Source organism: Loxodonta africana, chromosome X (assembly GCF_030014295.1).
Source record: "Loxodonta africana isolate mLoxAfr1 chromosome X, mLoxAfr1.hap2, whole genome shotgun sequence".
Taxonomy (NCBI): Eukaryota; Metazoa; Chordata; class Mammalia; order Proboscidea; family Elephantidae; genus Loxodonta; species Loxodonta africana.
In genome coordinates, this window is record NC_087369.1 from 151524104 (window position 1) to 151544638 (window position 20535).

Consider the following 20535-nt stretch of genomic DNA (forward strand, 5'->3'; position numbering starts at 1 on the left):
AAACTAAGTGAGACACTTACAGACCAATACTACTCAACAGATATCCAGCAGATATCTCAGGTATTCCTACTGTATATCCTTAATATGGTCCTCAGAAGCACAGAATAAAGCCACAATACATAAAAAGCTAGCTTTCAAAAAGAAAAATCTCTATTATTTGGATTTCTGGTCAGGCCCTAAGCAATATATGATTAAGAGCTATGTTCCATAGAGAAGTGAAAACCTTTTTTCGGTCTTGTTTCTTAGATGGAGTTTTTCCAAGTGCTTCATAGAAATATGGAATACTGAATTAAATGTGGCGGCACACAAAATGAAAGTAGTAAGTTGAAATCAGCTCACCTCATTTTAGTTCTACCACTTTAAAATAGGTGGCCTACAATAATACATTACCAAAACTCAGAAAGATGATGCAACTTCTTCCATTTGTCAAACGTTTCTATCTGTCCCTGAAGAATTTTTTATCAAGGAAAAATGTCAGACTGTGCTACAGCCTTCTTCAGCTTCAAATACGGCACGTCTTAGATTCAATGGAACTGTTACATAGTCAAGGTTTTTGTTAATTCTGCAATTGAAATTTCAATTAAGTTATTCTCTTCCAGTGTAAAGATTTTCGTGAAGAACTCATTAAATGCATTAAACAGCAACTCGTTTTTCGTTTAAGTTGCAAGAGCAAGGAAGCTTCTGACTGTGTCTACATTCCAACAAGGCCAAAGTTTAGCTACGGGGAATAACTGGCATATATCACGCTGTTATCCACCAAGTGGTCAGGGCAAAACAAATGCTTCCCTCACTCTCAAAGAAAACAAAACCCATAAGACTACAGATCTTATCAGTAATGCTGCTGTGTCCTTGTGCTGAATATGGGGGAGGGGACAAAACAGAAAATAAAAAAGCAAATATGCAGGCCCTCAAGAAAAATGCTCTTTACTAACAGCTTCAAAACTACTGAGCCTCACAGTAGCCCCCACCCCAAGCACTTACAGAACAAGACTATAAGGACCCAAACAAAATGTTACCATATACTACAGTGTCCCCAGCTATAGCCAATGCCTCACTCCTTTTGACTAACAACCACTTAGCCAGAAAAGACGAAAAGAGTCCCTTTCTGAGAACCTGACTACGTGTATAGAATACAGGTAACTCCACTACAGCAGGTTTGTTGATCTGATAATAAACTATTGTTCCATTCACTTTCTGGGTCTGGTGAGTTTTCTGAAGGTACAGGCACACACAAAAAAAGTCAATGCTAAATATCCCTTGAGAAGATCAATCTAACGGATCTGTATCACATCATCCTTGAAAGCAAGCTCTGCAGATGCCATGCTGATCTGTCTATACTCTGGCCTCAAAAACCTTAGCTCAGGTCCATAGTTCCCGATAAAGAACGAAAGAGACAAGGTGCAGAAAGAACCAATAACCAGCAACACATTCTTATTTGTCTTGTAAATCCTCAGATAAATATGCATAGGAAGGATCAAGGCAAGTCTTAAGACAATACAGAGGCAATCCAGGATGGAGCTGAAAAGAGGACAAGGCTAGGAGTAGAGGTATAGGGAATCAGTTCTCTTTTCACTGCCATTAACACCATTGTCCAAGCCTCCACCATCCTCTCTCGCTCTGATACTTCAACATTCTCCTGGTTGGTTTCCCTGGATAAACACCTTCATTCTTTGTGTAGCAGACAGAGTGAACATAAATCTGATCATACTGTACTAAGTTCTATGACCTTGAGCAAAGTACCTGGGGCAAATCACTCCATCTCTCTGTGCCTCACTGTCCTCATCTGTAAAATAGGACGTCTATCATTCTAGGACTGTTAGAAGGATAATGAGTTAATACTTATAAAGAACTTAACAACTAAGGACTAAATAAGTAGCTGCTATTATTATCATTTCCCCACCCACCGACCCCTCTGCCTTAAAAACATGTCAATGCTTTTCCTTTGCTCATTAACGTAACCTGGAAAGGCTCTAAGGTCCTTGGGTGATGCACAGTTTGCACCTAACCAAAAGGTTGGTGGCACCCTAGAAGAAAGGCCTGGCAATCTGCTTCCATAAAGAAAACATTCTGCATCCCACTATGGAGAATGGCGTCTGGGGTCTTAAAACACTAGCAAGCGGCCATCAAAGATGCATCAATCGGTCTCAACCCACCTGGAGCAAAGGAGAATGAAGAACACCAAAGACACAAGGTAATTATGAGCCCAAGAGACAGAAAGGACCACATAAACCAGAGACTACATCAGCCTGAGACCAGAAGAACTAGATGGTGCCCAGCCACAACCAATGACTGCCCAAACAGGGAACACAACAGAGAACCTCTGAGGGAACAGGAGACATTTGGGATGCAGGCCCCAAATTCTCGTAAAAAGACCAGACTTAATGGTCAGGCTGGGGCTAGAAGGACCCCAGAGGCCATGGTCCCAAGACCTTCTGTTAGCCCAAGACAGGAACCATTCCCAAAGCCAACTCTTCAGACAGGAATTGGACTGGAATATGGGGTGGAAAATGATACTGGTGAAGAATGAGCTTCTTGAATCAAGTAGACAAGTGAGATTATGTTGGCATCTCCTGTCTGGAGAGGAGATGAGAGGGCAGAGGGGGCCAGAAGCTGCCTGAATGGACATGAGGAGACAGAGTGGAGGGAAGGACTGTGCTATCTCATTAGGGGGTAAGCAAGGTGTATGTAAATTTTTGTATGAAACACTGACCCGATTTTAAACTTACACTTAAAGCACAATAAAAATTAATTTAAAAAAATTACAGGCAAGAAAACTCTATGGAGCAGTTCTACTCTGTAACACATGGGGTTGCCATGAGTCGGAACTGACTTGATGGCAATGGGTTTGTTTTTTTTATAAAGGCTCTATGTGATCTGCCTCTACCTACTCACAAACCTCATCTCAAGCCACTGTTTTCCCGCACCACTGGCCTTTTCCTTCCCCAAGGGGCCCTCCTCCTTCCTACCTCAAGACCTTTGCACATGTGCTTTCTGCCTGGGCTTTGGTCTCCAATGTTTCAGTTGGCTGACTCCTACTCATCTCTGTGACCTCAGCTTAAACGACAGTTCCCTAGGGACACTTCTGTGATCTCCCAGTCCACATCAGACACCCAGGTTATACCCTCTCAGAGCATCCTTTGTCAATACTTAACCTCACTGTGGTATCTGTTTCATGTCTGTCTCCAGCATTAAAATGTTAAATTCCACAAGATGAGGGACCTTGTCTGTCTTATTCACTGCTGTATCTCTAGTACTTGGCACAGGATGTGGTACACAGGAGTGTTCAATCATCAAGTATTAGGGGAAAAAATATTCTTTCTCTCATTCTCCCTCTCTTGTCCCTCCTTTCTCAGAGGTGAGGAAGTGAAAACAGTAAGGTGCAATAGCAAGAAGTCCATGCCATCTTTCCTCTCCCCATTCATCCCCTTCCTCTCTTCTTACATCTTCTTCCTTCTCCCTTCTCTTCCTTCCTATCACCCTTCACAGCTGCCCCTTCATTCCTCCCTCTTTTGAGGTTTTCTCTCTATCTCCCTCCAGTTGGCCACCACCCAACCAGTCATTGTAAGATCTCACCCCTAACCACAAACTGCCTGTAATGAAAGGCACTGTGTACATTAAAACCAGAGCTGTGGCCAGGATGTGGTGGGCACTGTAATTATCACAGGGACAAAATCTCAGTACCTCCATTGAGGAAGGAAAAACAGTTATATCAGAGGTGATTTTTTTATTGCTGCTACTTGACTACCACTTGGCCCACCTCCCAAATGACATGTCATACCATTGTAAACACAGTCCTTATTTAGGACTGCAGAAAAAAGTAGGGTTATATCACATGCGGAAATAGCTCAGGATGTCTGAGTGGAAAGAGCGTGGCATTTGAATACTGAGAAACCCGGTTCAAGATCAGCACCCAAGGCAACCTTGTTAGCCTTGTGAGCTTCTACAAGTCACTGGACCTCTCTGAACTTGTTTCCTCACCTATTGTATGGAGGTGCTAATAATATCTACCTCACAGGGTTGTTAGGAATCAAATGGAGTATGTGTGAGAGCATTTCCCAAATTATAAAACATTAAACACAAATATTTGGTTTATTATCATCTGAGGTCTAACATTTCGATTAATTCTCTTTTCAAATCTCACTAAAACAATTAAAGTAACAGAAAAGAATGTTATAAACCTCAAATTATTACAAACCTTAATGAAATAATATATTTTTTGTATACCTCATGAAATCTTATTAACTATGTTATTATTAACTTTTTTCTTTTTATTTTGCAGTTTGAACCTATAATTTGCCTGCTTCTTCTGGTATACCGCTGTTTTCACTTTCTTTGAAACTGGTTTTATGCCTGGTCCAAATGTTCAACCATGGTTATATTACTCTTCTACAACTTCCTAAGAAGAAATTTTATCCAGGTCTATTGGTTTAAATACATTCAAATTTAATCACAGTTCCCTAACTAGACTATAACTAACCACTTATATTCACCTTAAGTTTCCTGTTCTGATTTATGTTTTTTAACTTTGATACATAAGCAGCAAGCAAGGCTCTTTGCTCCGTTTCAAACAGCAATGCTCCCATTCTGGACAAGTAGTATCAACACTCTAGATAACTACCCTAGTTGTAAAGTACACATGGATTATTACATATCTTACAAACAGGGAGCTTTTCTAGGCACATTACAGCTACTAAACAAAATGGCAACTGGTCATACAGAGTTCCAACTGTGATAAAGTTTCACAAAACAAATTTTTAAAAGTACAGCTTCCAATTCATAAAACAGAAAGCTTCATAAAATCACAAGTGTGTTAATATTCTCATAATTTTGCTTATATTACTGATTATCATACCACTGGTCATTTCTCCATTTCTCTTCATCCACTAGGAAGACAATTTCAACATATAGCAACAATTTGGTATGCTTAATATCTCCATGTGATAGATTCGGTATGACAAATATTAAATTTCACTCACTAACAAATGGGATCCTAGATACCTTAATAAAACAAGAATTCTAAATTCCAGAAGAGTATTTTAAAAATTACATAATTCATTATCATGTTTACCATTATCTTTAACACCTAAGTGACCACAATCTACATCCGCCAACAGGGCTTTCATCAACCTGTGAGCAATAAACACAATACTTCTTTCTCTCTCTCTCCCTCTTTTTTATTGTACATTAGGTAAGAGTTTGCAGAGCAAATTAGATTCCCAGTTGATGGTTTGTACATACAGTGTTTCATGACATTAGTTTCATTCCCTACAACGTGTCAGCACTCATCTCATTTCCGCTCTGAGTTCCCTGTTTCCTTTTGTTCAGATTTTCTACCCCTTCCTCCCTTCTCATCTTTGTTTTTGGGCAAATATTGCCCTTTTGATCTCATAAAATTGACTGTTCTAAGGACCACGTCCTCTTGGATGTTGTTATTTTATGGGCTTGTTTATTGTTTGACTGGAAGGTAGTCTCCGGGAATGGCTTCAACCCCAGGTCAGAAGGGTGTCTTAAGGCATAGTCTCGGGGGTTCCTCCAGTCTCTGTCAGACCAGTAAGCTTGGTCTTTCTTGTGAATTTGATTTTTTGTTCTACATTTTTCTCCCACTCTGTCTAGGACCCTCTGTTGTGATGCTAATCAGAGCGGTCAGTAGTGGTAGCTGGGCACCATCTAGTGCTTCTGGTCTCAGGATTGTTTAGACTGTGATTCATGTGGTCCATTAGTCCTTTAGACTAATTACTCCCTTGAGTCTTTGATTTTCTTCATTCTCCTTTGCTCCGGACAGGAAGAGGCCAATAATTGTATCTTAGATGGCCTCTGGCAAGCTTTTAAGACCCCAGATGCTACTCCCCAAAGTAGGATGCAGAACACTGTCTTTATGAACCATGGTGTGCCAGCTGACGTAGATGTCTCCTGAGTCTATGGTTCTTTGTCTTTGAGCCTAGGAACTTCACCCTGTGAGGTGTTCGGTTATATCGAAGATGTTTCCCTGACTGTGCCCCTTGTGTGCTCTATTGTCTATAATAATATGTGAGGAGCACCTACAGTCATGTATGTAGAAATACCCACCACCAAACCTGTATCTGCTGGTGGGTGTACTCCCTTACACCTTCCTACACCTCTTGGTGTATCTATCTACCTATGTATCCATTTGGAAATTACTGTTTGTTAATAGTACTGTTGTAGGATTATCTATGCTATAGTAGTTACCGTAGTTGCCCTTTATTCTTGTGTTCCTGTCAGTGTCCTCTCTTGACCTGGTCATGTTGTGCTGACTTCTCCCATATTGTGTATTCCTTTCCCTTCACCAATGTTAACATGTATCTTCTATCTACTTGATAGTTTTCCCTCCCTCCCCATCCCATCCCTGGCAACCATCAAAGAATGTTCTTTTCTTTCTTTTTTTCTGTGTGTAAACCTTGTGTTGTTTATAGTAGTGGTCTCACATTTTTCCTTTTGTGATTGACTTATTTCACTCAGCATAACGCCCTCTAAATTCATCCATGTTGTGAGATGTTTCATGGATTTATTCATTATTCTTTATCATTGGATAGTATTTCATTGTGTGTATGCACCAGTTTGTTAATGCATTCATCTGTTGATGGGCACTCGGGTTGTTTCCATCTTACTGTTGTTGTGAGCAATGAACATGGGTGTGCATAAGTCTAGTCATGTCACAGCTCTTATTTCTTTAGGATATATACCTAGGAGTGGGATTGCTGCATCATATGATATTTCTATGTCTAGCTTTCTGAGGACATGCCATACCTTTTTCCATAATGGTTGTACCATTTTACATTCCCACCAGCAGTGTATAAGAGTTCCAATCTCTCCAAAAATACTATTTCCTGGTCATATTAAAGAAAATGGTCAAAAATTTCCTATCATATGTCATAATTCACTTCTAATTAAACACATACTGATTTTTCTTCCTACATATACTTTGACTGTTCAAGCGCTATATTATTAAAGTAATATACATTATTGCTATTTTGAAGTACTGGATAATTCTACATTAATTCCATTTAGTGACATTCTATTGGTGACTCAGTAGTTTAATGCTTTACTTCTAGTCAAATCTCCTCTTTGGTTTTAAAAACACCACCATTTTGATTTACTCTTATGTTAAAATGAAACACATTCTAGCCTAGTTTAATATATTACATTAGTTTAAGTTTTATTATACATTACCTTATAGCCTATTGTCTTCCGATAATACAGAATTTCCTTCTCCAGGAGCTCGAATAAACGTGGCGGGAAAAATTGAAAATCCTGAACATTTGGTTGTTTTGGAGGTCGTGGGGCCTGTGGAAAAAAAAACGCATTACATACGCTTATTTGTTTTCAGTGCATGAAGTGAGTGTACTTAATATTTTATTATTTATTTTACACATGAAGAAATAAATAAAATGAAATCCACTTATATGGCTCTACTATCTCAAGTATTTTTCTATATTGTTATATTTTAGGGACTATCATTTGGCAAGGAGCCCTGGTGGCACAGTGGTTAAGAACTCAGGCTGCTAATCCAAAGGCTGGCAGTTTGAATCCACCAAGTGCTCCCTGGAAACCCTATGGGGCAGTGCTACTCTGGCCTATAGGGGCTATGAGTTGGAATCGACTCAATGGAAACTTTTTTTTTTTAATGATTTGGCAATAATAATACATAAACCTGAATCCCAGACCATGTTACAAGAAAATTCTATTGTAGGACATAAAAACTGGCCTCATACTGTTTTACCTTTGGGGCCTTTGGCTCACTGACACGTAAAGCCTCTCTAAAGTAGGCATCCACCGCATAGTTTGCTTTGCGTTCTCGTTTTGGAGGTTCAATCCATTCCACCATACCAAGCTACACGCAACAAACAAGAACAAAGGATTTAATTACTCTAAGCTGTTTCATAAAAGTAAAGCACATCAAGGTTTCAGAAATATGAAAAGACCAAAGCCACTAGAAAGAACAAAAACTTGCTTTATGGACGAAGTTATACCTCCAAAGTTCCAAAATTTCTGACTGTATACCAAAGTTTAGGTACAAAGATGGTTTTGTTTTTTGGAAGACAAGTTTAAAAATTAGTTCTTCCTTAGTAATTGAAAAGAATTTGCACAATCTGGTTAGTATTTTACACCAAATTAAAGAAACAAATGTTAGTTAATATAGAAGGAAGAGTGACATTGATTCTGGTGACTGTGGTAAAACTATGTAAATTACAAAATAGGTGAAAGAGGTAAATGAGAAATAGCAATCTGACAGAAATATGTTACCTATCCCTTTGAACCAAGAGAAATTTTTAAATGAGACCTTTTGGTAAGGTAGCTGTGGTATAGTGGGAAAAAGTCAGTAGAATCAGAAAGATCTGATTTTTAATCCTGGCCCTGCCACCTGAGCAGTTGTATAACTTTGGGAAAACTGTTTTCTCCATCTGTAAAAGAGGAATAATTATACCTATCTTGAGAATTAAACATGGTCATATGTGTAAAACCGTTAGGTAAATTGCCAAGAGTTAAACATAAGGTATTATTAAACATCCAAAGCTATACGAACAATGACTTGATAGCATTACAAAATTTTACCCCAATATCAGCTAGAAAATATAACAGTGAGCAGACAAAACTGGCAATACAAGGTTCTGGAGCCTACAGGTATGGTTTTCTAGTTCAGATAATTTTCTTGATTTCCCAGGGCTTCACCTAGTGCCTTTATATAAAATAGGTTCATAACAAATACTTGTAGGATGGGTGGGTAGGTGGATGGATGGATGGTGACAACTACATGAATTAGAAAAACTAACCTCGTTTTTTACATTTCAACCACTCAACTATCTATCGTATTTTTACACCAATAACGCCTATCTTCTACACTTTTTTGCCAACTGTTCCCTCCCCCTGAGAGATATTTCCATAAGCACACTATGCTAATTTTGTTTTTAGAACAATATGTAAAAAAAAATTTGGCATAGCAGCGCTTATGAAAATAACTCACGGGGGGAGGCCACAGTTGGCAAACAAACACAGAAGGCGTGCATTATTTGCATAAAAGTATGGTCTATAACAGAGTTCCAAAAGCATTTTACCACTAATATTCCAACTCTATTTGATCTTATCTAAGAGGTGATAAGATCAACCTTGGCATTATATTTTGAGTACATGATAAACTAGGATGATTAAGATGGTTACAGATCCACAAACTCTCACAGGGCCTAGAGAAGTAAAGACTTAGAGAGAGAGAATGATGGCATTTCCATACGCCAAAGTCTATCATATAGAAAAAGGAGCCCTCGGGGCACAATGACTAAGCACTTGGCTACTAACCAAAAGGTCGGCAGTTCAAACCCACCAATCACTCTGTGGGAGAAAGATGTGGCAGTCTGCTTCCGTAAAGATTTACAGGCTTGGAAACCCTGTGAGGCAGTTCTACCCTCTATTCTATAGAGTCGCTATGAGTTGTAATCGACTCAACAGCACACAACAACATCACATACAAAAAAAAAGAACACGGTTCTTTGCTGATCCATAAGATTAAGACCAGTGTGAAGAGTTACAGGAAAGCAGACTGCTACTCAATATAACGTTAACACATGTAGTATGTGCAAGTCAGCACCTGGGATACAATTACAAATAAAATAATTTCTCCCCTTAAGGAGTTCATAAGTCAAATAAGTTTTTTGAGAACCAGAGAATATAAAATAGTAAAGTATATTTTCTGAGAGGAGTAAGATTCCCAAAACCACAGTGTTCAGAGACTAGATAACTATCCTAGATGCTAATGATAAGATCTTTTTTTCCTTTTTTTAATTTTTATTGTGCTCTAAGTGGAAGTTTACAAATCAAGTTGGACTCTCAGACAAAAATTTATGAACACCTTGCTATATACTCCTAATTGCTGTCCCCCTAATGAGACAGCACACTCTTTCCCTCCACTGTCTAATTTCGTGTCCATTCAGCCAGCTTCTGACCCCCTCTACCCTCTCATCTCCCCTCCAGACAGGAGATGCCAACATAGTCTCATATGTCTACTTGATCCAAGCTCATTCTTGCCCAGTATAATGAAAGGAGTTTTAAAGTACAAGAAAGCTTAGAGTAAATGACCTTTAAAGTATCTTCTCTGTCTGAGACATGAATATTATAATGTGATGCTTAAGTAAAATGAGAAATACCCAGAGCAGTGAAACAATTTTTGCTTTTTTTTTTTTCAGATGGACTGACGTGAGATTATGGTGATGGAAAAGTGTTTTATATGTCACCAATGTTTTATCTGTCTTGAGTCGAGTAAAAGTAAAGTAGTAATAGTTTAACTTTCTAAAAGTAATGTATTTAGCCAATCAACGTATAGTATACTTGTTTGAAGGTCTAGGTATTCAAATTTGAAATAAGTGTTAAAGGCCAATTCCTGAACTTTGAAACACAGAAGAAATCACACTGACTAAGTTTGTTTTAGACAAAAGTGTATTAATACAAACAAGATATTCAGGATCAATGTCGGCCATGATGACTTAATTTACCTGGTATGGTTATAAAATAACAAACCTGGTAGGACAAATCTTATATGAAAATGTACCTCATTGTACAATTACATCCATGGCTTATATATGAGAACAATATTCTCTCAGGATTTCAATTCTCTTCAAAAGATAGTTTGAACCTATTTTGAGAACCCAGCTACAAAAGATGATAAACAGAAATAAAACATGATCTCAGCTCAGAATATTCACGAAAAAATCTGATTTTGGACAGAACAATTACTGACAAACATTCAACTCTAAAAATGCAAGTCATCATAATTATTCTTATTAAAACTTCTCTATATCCGTGCAACATCCGTGCAACATTATTTTAGTAGAATTAGAGGTACTTTAACAAAGGAAAATCTGTTTATATTTGAAATAGACAAGTATTTACTAAGTTGAATTTTCCTCTAAGACTGTTAAGCAGATTTGCTGATACTTAGACTCTTCATTGGTTAATATTTTTCCACTTTATAAAACACTCCTAGAACCAATAAGCCCTTAGGAATCACTGAAAAAATTAATAAAATTCATATCACATAATGAGATCTAAAAAGCATATTAGCAAGATAATTCCCACATGCAAGCCATCACCTACATCTCATCAGGATAAAATATAATCAGTCTGGATAAAGATTATAGATAGAACAACCAGATATAAGCCAAGAAACTAAAAACCATCAGAAGCATAACAATAACAAAGCATTATGAGCATACTAGTTTCAAGTGAGTCAGGAAAGGTATGGTTCAGGGTTTTAGCCTTTCACCATACCTATTCAATCTGTATGTTGAGCAAACAATCTGAGAAGCTGGACTATACAAACAAGAACGGGGTATCAGGATTGGGGGAAGGCTCATTAATAACCTGCGATATGCAGATGACACAGCCTTGCTTGCTGAAAGTGAAGAGGACTTGAAACACTTACTGATGAAAATCAAGAACTACAGTCTTCAGTATGAATTCCACCTCAACATAAAGAAAACAAAAATTCTCACAACTGGACCAACAAGCAACATCATGATAAACAGAGAAAAGATTGAAGTTGTCAAGGATTTTATTTCACTTGGATCCACAATCAATATCCATGGAAGCAACAGTCCAGAAATCCAAAGACAGATTGCACTGGGCAAATCTGCTGCAAAGGACCTCTTTAAAGTGTTGAAAAGCAAAGATGTCACTTTGAAGGCTAAGGTATGCCTGGCCCAAGCCATGGTATTTTCAATTGCATCACCGCTGTGTGAAAGCTGGACAATGAATAAGGAAGACGAAAGAAGAACTGATGCTTTTGAATTGTGGTTACTGGCGAAGAATACTGAATAAGCCATGGACTATCAAAAGAACAAACAAATCTGTCTTGGAAGAAGTACAACCAGAATGCTCCTTAGAAACAAGGATGGCAAAACTACGTCTCATGTACTTTGGACATGTTATCAGGAGGGATCAGTCCCTGCAGAAGGACGTTATGCTTGGTAAAGTAGAGGGTCAGCAAAAAAGAGGAAGACCCTCAACGAGATAGACTGACACATTGGTTGCAACAACTGGCTCAAGCATAACAACGATCGTGAGCGTGGCGCAGGACCGGGCAGTGTTTCGTTCTGTGGTACACAGGGTCACTGTGAGTTGGAACCACCTCGATGGCACCTAACAGTTGCAAATGGCTCACCTCTCATTTTCAGTAAAATCAACACCTAAGAATTAGCTTTTTTTATTTTAATAAAAATCATTTGGGTCAGTTCAAAAAATTAACAGCTTTATGGAATAACTGGGGCAACTAAATAAATGATAGACTTGAATTATAATTCAAAAATTAAAAAAATCCATGAGTCCATACTAATATAAATAACTGAAATAAATAAATAAATGAGAAGGGACAGCTCTTACAGAAAAAATTCCAATTAATAAATGTTGCTGAATGAGAGAAATACAAATTGCCATTAGGCAAAGACTACCCAAAGTATTGTAGGCAAGCTCCACCAAGAGGTACTAAAATCAGCAGGCGTAAGTTTGAGAAGTATCTCCTCCAAGATATTTATCAATTACAAAGGGAAAAATGGCACCTCTACAATAGAGAAACCCAGTAAATAACACCTCAACCAAGTGATCGAGGTTGACATCAGCAGTAATAAGACACATTAACATCACGGATATCCTGACAGCGTGTACCAAGAAGGACACAACATCCCTTCTGTGGAATCCTTGCAAAAAAAAAAAATGTATAATCTCAATCAAATCATAAGAAAACATCAGAAAAAGCCACACTGAGAGACAAATTACAAAATAACTGACCAGTCCTCTTCAAAAGTGTCAAGGTCATTAAAGACAAGGAAAGACTGAGGAACTAAGGATTGGAAGAGACTAAGGAGACACGACAGCAAAAATGCAACGTGGGATCCTGAATTGGGTCCCTGGAACAAAAAGAAAAGGACATTAAGGGAAAAACTGGCCTTAATTCTCTGGTTTTGATCACTATCCTTTGATTCCGTAGGTTAACACTAGAGGAAGCTGAGGGAAGGGTATAGATGAATTCTGTTACTAGTTCTGCAACTTTTCTCTAAGTTTAAGTCATTTCAAAATAAAAAGTTTTTAAAATTACAGCCTTAATTTCAGTTTAAATAAAAAAAAATAATGAACTCTTCATTTCTTCAATGGACCATTGTTGTCCATGCACGAACAAACATGTTAAAAAGACACCGTGGGGTAGAATTGGCAAAATCCCTTTGTCCATACGTAACAGCCTATAATAAAGCCCTTCTGGCATTTAAGTAACTATATGTTAATAATAATATTGTTATATTAACATACAATATTATTATTAAGCATTAACTTAATACTAAGTGTCAAGCATTGTTCTAATTACTTCGTATTAACTCATTTAATTCTAGAAGTAACTCCATGATCTTCAGCTACTACGAACTCCAACGACTCTAATCTCCATTTGATAGGTCAGAAAACTGAGTACTCGAAGTCACATACTTAGTGACAGAGTTGAGATTTCAGCTCCAGAGTCCAGGAACTCAACCATAATCCACTACTGCTTCTCAATAACAAGGTTAATAGTAGAAGCAGTAACACCAGCAGCAGCAGCAAAGATGATAACAACGAGAGTAATAATAATAATAATAAACCAGTAAAATACATTAATGACAGCATGAGAGCTTTTTGACGTAAATCAAATTTCACTCTATAGCAGAGTATTGTAATAGGTTAAGTACCAGTGTTATTTTATAATTGCTGTGGGGAGAAATGCTAATTTGAGCCTAATGGTTGAGGAGTAAAAGTTACCTTCTGTTTTTCTCTATAATCTTCTCCTTCAAATTTGTACAAACTTTGTTCAGTGTCCATTCTAAAATTTCTTAGAGAAGACTCTCCCATTTTCTGCAAGCGTTCATTCATCTCTGCAGTCTAGAGTTGAATGCATTGAAATTAGAAACTATCACTGAATAACTCATAAAAATCTGTGAATTCTCTACCTTTTTAAAGTCATTTTTTTAAATTGTGCTTTAGGTGAAAGTTTACAGCTTAAGTTAATTTCTCATACAAAAATTTATACACGTTGTTTTGTGACATTAACTGCCATTCCTACCTTGTGACAGCACACTCCCCCTTTCCAATCCTGGTTCCCTGTGTCCATTCGACCAGTTCCTGTCCCTTTCCTGCCTTCTCATTCAGCTTCTGGACAGGAACTGCCCATTTGGGCTCTTACATCTGATTGAATTAAGAAGCACTCTCCTCACGTATATTATTTTTGTTTTATAATCCTGTCTAATCTTTGAAGAGTGGGCTTCGGGATGGTTTCACTTCTGTGGGCCATAGTTTTGGGGGTTCCTCCAGTCTCTGTCAGACTACTAAGGCTGGTCTTTTTACATGAATCTGGGTTCTGCTCTACATTTTTCTCCTGCTCTGTGGGGACTGAAGAGTCAAGTTTTGACATGAAATATTCGGTCTGTTAATTCACAAGGTAAAAAAGCAATGCAAATAGCAAACTTGAATATAAATTTAAATTGTATCAAGTACTTTAAATACCTAAATGGTTCTTCCCAAGTATTGTCACTTAGGCTTTCAACCAATAAATTCAACCAATTTTCAGGAAATGTAGTGAATAAATGAACATGTTGAAATGTACCATGGGGATGAAATCAGCAAAATTCAGACTGTGGGCAACTCTAAAGGCAAACCAGCCAGTTTCTTCACCAAATAAATTACAAGGGAAAAAATACATAAATGGAGGGGAACCTACAGATGAAGACATTTTGATGACAGTATTAACCAACTGCAATGTACAGACCTTGTGTTAATTCTGATTTTTTTTAAGAAGTTTGTAAAAAAAAAAACACTATTCATCAGACAACTGGAAATTTGAATACTAACTGGATATTTGATGTTAAATAATTACTGGAGTTTTTTCAGGTGTGACAATGCTATAATGACATTTTTCTTAAGAGTCCTTACATTTTAAAGATACGTACTGAGATACTTACATCTGTAATGTTATGTGTGGAATGTGCTTCAAAATAATCCAGGAAAGAGGAAAATGAATTGGGGCTGTGGATGGGGCAGGATTGGGTGATGGCTGTCGGAACTACGTGATAACTACACGGAGGTACGTTACACTATTTTCCTTATGTTTGAAATTATCCAGAATAATTTCTGAACAAGGTAAATTGAACACAAAATCCCATGGATTCTGAAACAGCTTATTATACTTTGACAAACAATGCTTTGATATTTCACACCATGTTCACAAAAGATTTTTAGTTCAACAGTATGTATCAGTAGACGACTTCTAATCCAGGACAAAAACAGGTCATAAAAAATGCAGTTTTGATACATGTTGCTAAATACAAAGACTATTTGGCTTTTAAGTATAGTAAGTACTAACGATAGTTTCAATAAGCATGCGGTACAAGGTTACTCAATTTTAAACTGCTGATTCTTAGTCTTTCGCACTAAAAATTAAACCAAAAAACCTGAACCACCCCCTGAAAACTACATCTATAAATTCTTAGAACATGAGTCACCTGAAACACGTAGTTCAGTACGATGCCAAAATGATAAGTATGCTGAAGCATGTTAATTTTAAAGAAACCCATCATGGAAATTAAATGCCATGTTAACTAACCTTCTTTTCCCCTCTTTCCAGAATAGTTGTAATGTCTTCATCTGTCAGCTCACTTTCTTTAGAAGCAAAAACATGGGTGGCTCCATGCCGTATCATTTGTAACATTTCCTCTTTTGCCAGTTTGTTAGATTGTTGGTCAATGAGTCTCCCTAATAATAAAAATTTTAAAAACATATATATTCAATTTTACATTCTAAAGAAATCATAGCGTAATAGTTCTAATCAGACACTACCTTGTTTAACCATAAGCTTTATAAGAACAGAAAAGCAGTGAGCTTTAAAGTTATTTTTTAATGAGCAACTCTCCAGATTTTTTTTCTACCATACTTCTTATCTCACTATTAATTTCCTTCAATAAAATTCAGCTAAAACCCAAAAGGACAGAATGTTTTTCAGATCAAATTTCTCTATACAAAAAGGAATTCTTGCTATGAGTTGGGATCGACTTGACAGCAACAGGTTAATATATATTTAAAAAGTATTTAAACTAGACATTTCATCTGTTAAGTAATAGCAGGTACTTCAAAAGACAGACTGGGGGAGAGGCAATGTTTTATTTGGATATAATTTTAAATTCACAGAAAAAGTTGGAAGAATAAAACCAGGAACTCCCACACATTCTTTGTATTTTGTCACTTTTGCTCTATCATTCTCTCTGTCCTTCTCTGTCATTTTGATCCTTAAAACCACTTGCTGTCAAGTTGACTGACTATGGTGGCCCCACACGTGTCCAAGTAGAACTGTGCTCCACAGGGTTGTCAATGGCCGAGTTTTCGGAAGTAGACCACCAGGCCTTTCTTCCAAGGTACCTCTGGGTGGGCTCAGACCTCAAACCTGCTTTTGATTACCAGCTGAGCAAGTTAACTGTGTGTACCACCTAGGTACTCCTTACCCCTTTGAGAATAAGTTAAAGATATCATATCCTTTTACCCCTAAATACTTGAGTGGGTATTTCTTAAAAACAAGGATATTTTCTTACATAAACATGGTAATCAAATTTAACCTTGATTTAAAAAATTTTCTGATTCATAATCCACACTTCAAATTCTGCCCATTTTCCCAGTAATATCCTCTTCAGCTACCTCCTCCCCCACCCTCACTAGGTTGACAATCAAATCCAAGATTATGTATTGCATTTAACTGCAAAAGACATACCACTGACATTCAACTATAAGCTAGTGATGCTCAACTAGCTACTCAGTATATTGAATGCAAGGGTTTAAGTTAGGAAGCTTTAAATAATCAGCATTTTTTCAAAAAGGGCCTTCTCTTCTCGCTACATTTGCAAATTTGATCAACCATTATTAAAAGTAACGTCCTTTGAAAAAAGCTGTGTGCGTTTTTTTTTGTAAAAACCATCTCATTAAGCTTATACGTATAAATACCTTGTTGAATAACAATTGAGTCAAGTCTCAGTTTTATCTCAGCTCTTTCTACAATCCTTTCTTCAACAGTGTTATCAGTGATGAGACGGAATACACGCACTGGCTTCTTCTGACCAATACGATGTGCTCGATCCTGGTTAAAAAAAAAATCCTAATATATTGGATATTCTTGATAAAATTTATAGTATAGGCATGATATGCTATAAAAGTCTGAAAATAAAATTAGTTCCTTATCTACTTAGACCTGGCACTTTCAAAGAAAGATGATGAATATTAAGAATATCAAGAGACCCCTGGGAACAGAGAAATCTGCAAGTATTATACCATACCGTTAATGGGAAATTTCCAGAAGGACAAATGGCAAAGCCCCTTTAAGATGAGTAGAGGGAGTTGAAACCTTCTGGATTAAGTTACTAAGTAACTTATGCCACTAAATACAAGCATCTTCCAAACTAGCAAGGAGTTTTATGAGGGGCAAAGTAGTTAGCAAGGTTGCTACGGCGGTGGCAGAAGTCTGCTTTATCTCATCATCAAGCAGTTCCTTCTGCTTACTGAGGCAATTCAGAGATACATAGTAAAAAAAATAGTAAAGGGTCCTAAAAATTAATGAGATATGAATATTCTTACTAGATAGTGGTCTAGAACTGGTTCTACGGTTTATAGTTGGTAAAGGTGACAGGAGGCAACTTCTGATAATACAAAACAGCTGGGAGAATTTTTTTTTTATTGTGGTGAAAATATACACAACAAAACATACACCAATGCAACAATTTCTAGGTGTAAAATTCAGTGACACTGATTACATTCTTTAAGTTGTGCAAGCATTCTCACCATCCCTTTCCAAATAATTCTACCACCATTAACATAAACTCATTGCCCCCTAAGCAAAAACCCCCACTGCCTCCTGGTAACCACTAAGAATTTTTGGTTTCTATAATATTTGCTTGGAAACCCTGGTGGCGTAGTGGTTAAGTGCTATGGCTGCTAACCAAAGGGTCGGCAGTTCAAATCCGCCAGGCGCTCCTTGGAAGCTCTATGGGGCCGTTCTACTCTGTCCTTTGGGGTCAGTATGAGTTGGAATCGACTCGACAGCACTGGGTTTGGTTTTTTGGTATATATTTGCTTGCTTCATATAAGTGAGATCATACAGTATTTGTCCTTTTGTGACTGACAAATGTCACTCAGCATAATGTTTTCATGCTTCAAGATGCTAGAGCAAACAGGTGAGGGGGGGAAGATAGTAGAGAGAACAGATCAAAAAAACAAGGTTCGAAACAACCTTGTACTAAATATAAAAACACAAGAGCCCAGTTACAAAGTTTTAACACAGCCCATGCAAAGAGACTATTAACACACTATACATACTTGAAATTTCAAATTCAAACCAGTAAATTCTGAAAGATCAGATGTACTTTAAAAACACTTTTCAGCAACACTGTAACTCTAACACACTTTCAGCAACACTGTAACTTGCTGAGGCTTACTCCTATTTACTCATATGAAACAGGTAGTTTAACACCATGTCAAAGTAATAATAATTATGCCAAAGCATGTTGACTTAAAAATGTCCCAGTGCTCAATATTTTTCATTTCTCTATTATTAAAGAAAGGGAAGGAGTCCTAAATTATGCCTCGTTGGCATACAACTTTGATTCCGAAAAGACAAATGTCCCATTACATCTTTGCATCTTTTTACTTTTGAAATTATATTCTTTATCTTAAAATGTGAGTCACATTCTGAAAAGCTGTAGTTCTAGTTCAAGAAATGACACCAAATATCATGGGGGTAACCTGTCATGGTGAAAGTAAGAGAAACAGCTCCAAAGAAATTTTTTAAAAAGGGGAGGTAGGATAATTTCTGATGGTGTTCTTAAGTAGCAAACATTTTCCTAGAATACATTCCTTCCTTACCTTTTACCTCTTCTTCCCAACTGTTTTATTACAAAAGTTAAAATTCCTACCTCTCTCAATCTCAGCACAGGCAGTCCCTGGGTTACGATAGTCCAACTTGCGTACAACTGGTAGTTACAAACCAACCCCAGTAAAGCCAATTTTATTAAAAATTTGAGGTACAATTTTTTTTTAGTAACAACAGGTGTTTCTAATGCACATCAAAACATTATTATTATTACCATATTATTATGTTAAAGGTGTTTTAGTGTATCTGGAAGTGTTTCTTTAATGTTTTATGCATAGCAAGGTACACTATATGGCGTCTGGGGTCTTAAGTGCTAGCAAGCAGTCCTCTAAGATGCATCAGTTGGTCCCAACCCACCTGGATCAAAGGAGAATGAAGACCACCAAGAACACGAGGTAATTACAAGCCCAAGAGACAGAAGGGCCACATAAACCAGAGACACTACATCAGCCTGAGACCAAAAAAACTAGATGGTGCCCAGCTACAACAAATGACTGCCCTGACAGGGAACACAACAGAGAATACCTGAGGGAGCAGGAGAGCAGTGGGATGCAGACACCAAATTCTTATAAAAAGACCAGACTTAATGATCGGACTGAGACTAGAAGGACCCTGGAGGTCATGGCCCCTAGACCTTCTGTTGGTGCAGGACAGGAACCATTCCCAAAGCCAACTCTTCAGACAGGGATTGGACTGGACTATGGGATAGAAAGTGACACTGATGAAGAGTGAGCTTCCTGGATCAAGTAGACACATGAGACTATGTTGGCATCTCCTATCTGGAGGGGAGATGAGAGGGCAGAGGGGGTCAGAAGCTGGCCGGATGGACACGAAAAGAGAGAATGGAGGGAAGGAGTATACTGTCTCATTAGGGGGAGAGCAACTGGGAGTATGTAGCAAGGTGTATGTAAGTTTTTGTGTGAGAAGCTGACTTGATTTGTAAACTTTCACCTAAAGCAAAAAAAAAGTTTTAAAAAACTGAAAGTTAGAAAAATAAAGTGGTTTGTCTAAGAACAAAAAAAAAAAAGAAGGGTACGCTATATACTAAGACAAACATTTGACTAACTGACATTAGATATAAACTGTACCTATGTGTTCTGACTTATGTACAAATTCGACTTAAAGACAGACTTAGGAAAGGAACTCGTTCGTACTCTGAGGACTGCCTGTACTGAGCATTTTAAGATTTTTTTTTTTTGGTGGTTTCACAGATGTTCATTTTACTATTGTGCTTTATAACTTCCACATGTTACATACATTCTTTTCCATGCATCAAAATATCACATAATAATCTATACTGTTTAAAAGAAACTACCCAGCAAAACCCACTGCCGTCAAGTCGATTCTGACTCATAGCGACCCTACAGGACAGATTAGAGGTTTCCCACATTTTACCCACTCACCCTTTTGGGATTCTATAATTCCATTAGGTTGAGCCCTGTGAAACTGCCAAAATTCAACCTATTTCGGAGTGGTAATATACTTTTTTTTTTTTTTATTGTGCTTGAGGTGAGAGTTTACAATGCAACCCAGGTTCCCCATGTCCATTCATCCAGTTTTCCTGTCCCTTCTTGCTTCTCACAATTTTAAGATATTTGTTATATACAACA

General features: G+C 37.5%; 1 protein-coding gene across 3 annotated transcripts in view; it reads right to left on the reverse strand.

Moving 5' to 3' along the window:
* Window positions 1-20535, reverse strand: part of SMARCA1 (SWI/SNF related, matrix associated, actin dependent regulator of chromatin, subfamily a, member 1) — a 69262-nt gene that overhangs the window by 21172 nt on the left and 27555 nt on the right. For all 3 annotated transcript variants that reach the window (XM_064277567.1, XM_064277566.1, XM_064277565.1), the window contains 5 exons: window positions 17008-17140; window positions 15623-15771; window positions 13786-13905; window positions 7739-7849; window positions 7189-7302 (listed from right to left, as the gene is read on the reverse strand). In XM_064277567.1, the coding sequence (XP_064133637.1) occupies window positions 7189-7302; window positions 7739-7849; window positions 13786-13905; window positions 15623-15771; window positions 17008-17140 (627 nt within the window). The remainder of the gene's footprint in view (window positions 1-7188; window positions 7303-7738; window positions 7850-13785; window positions 13906-15622; window positions 15772-17007; window positions 17141-20535) is intronic.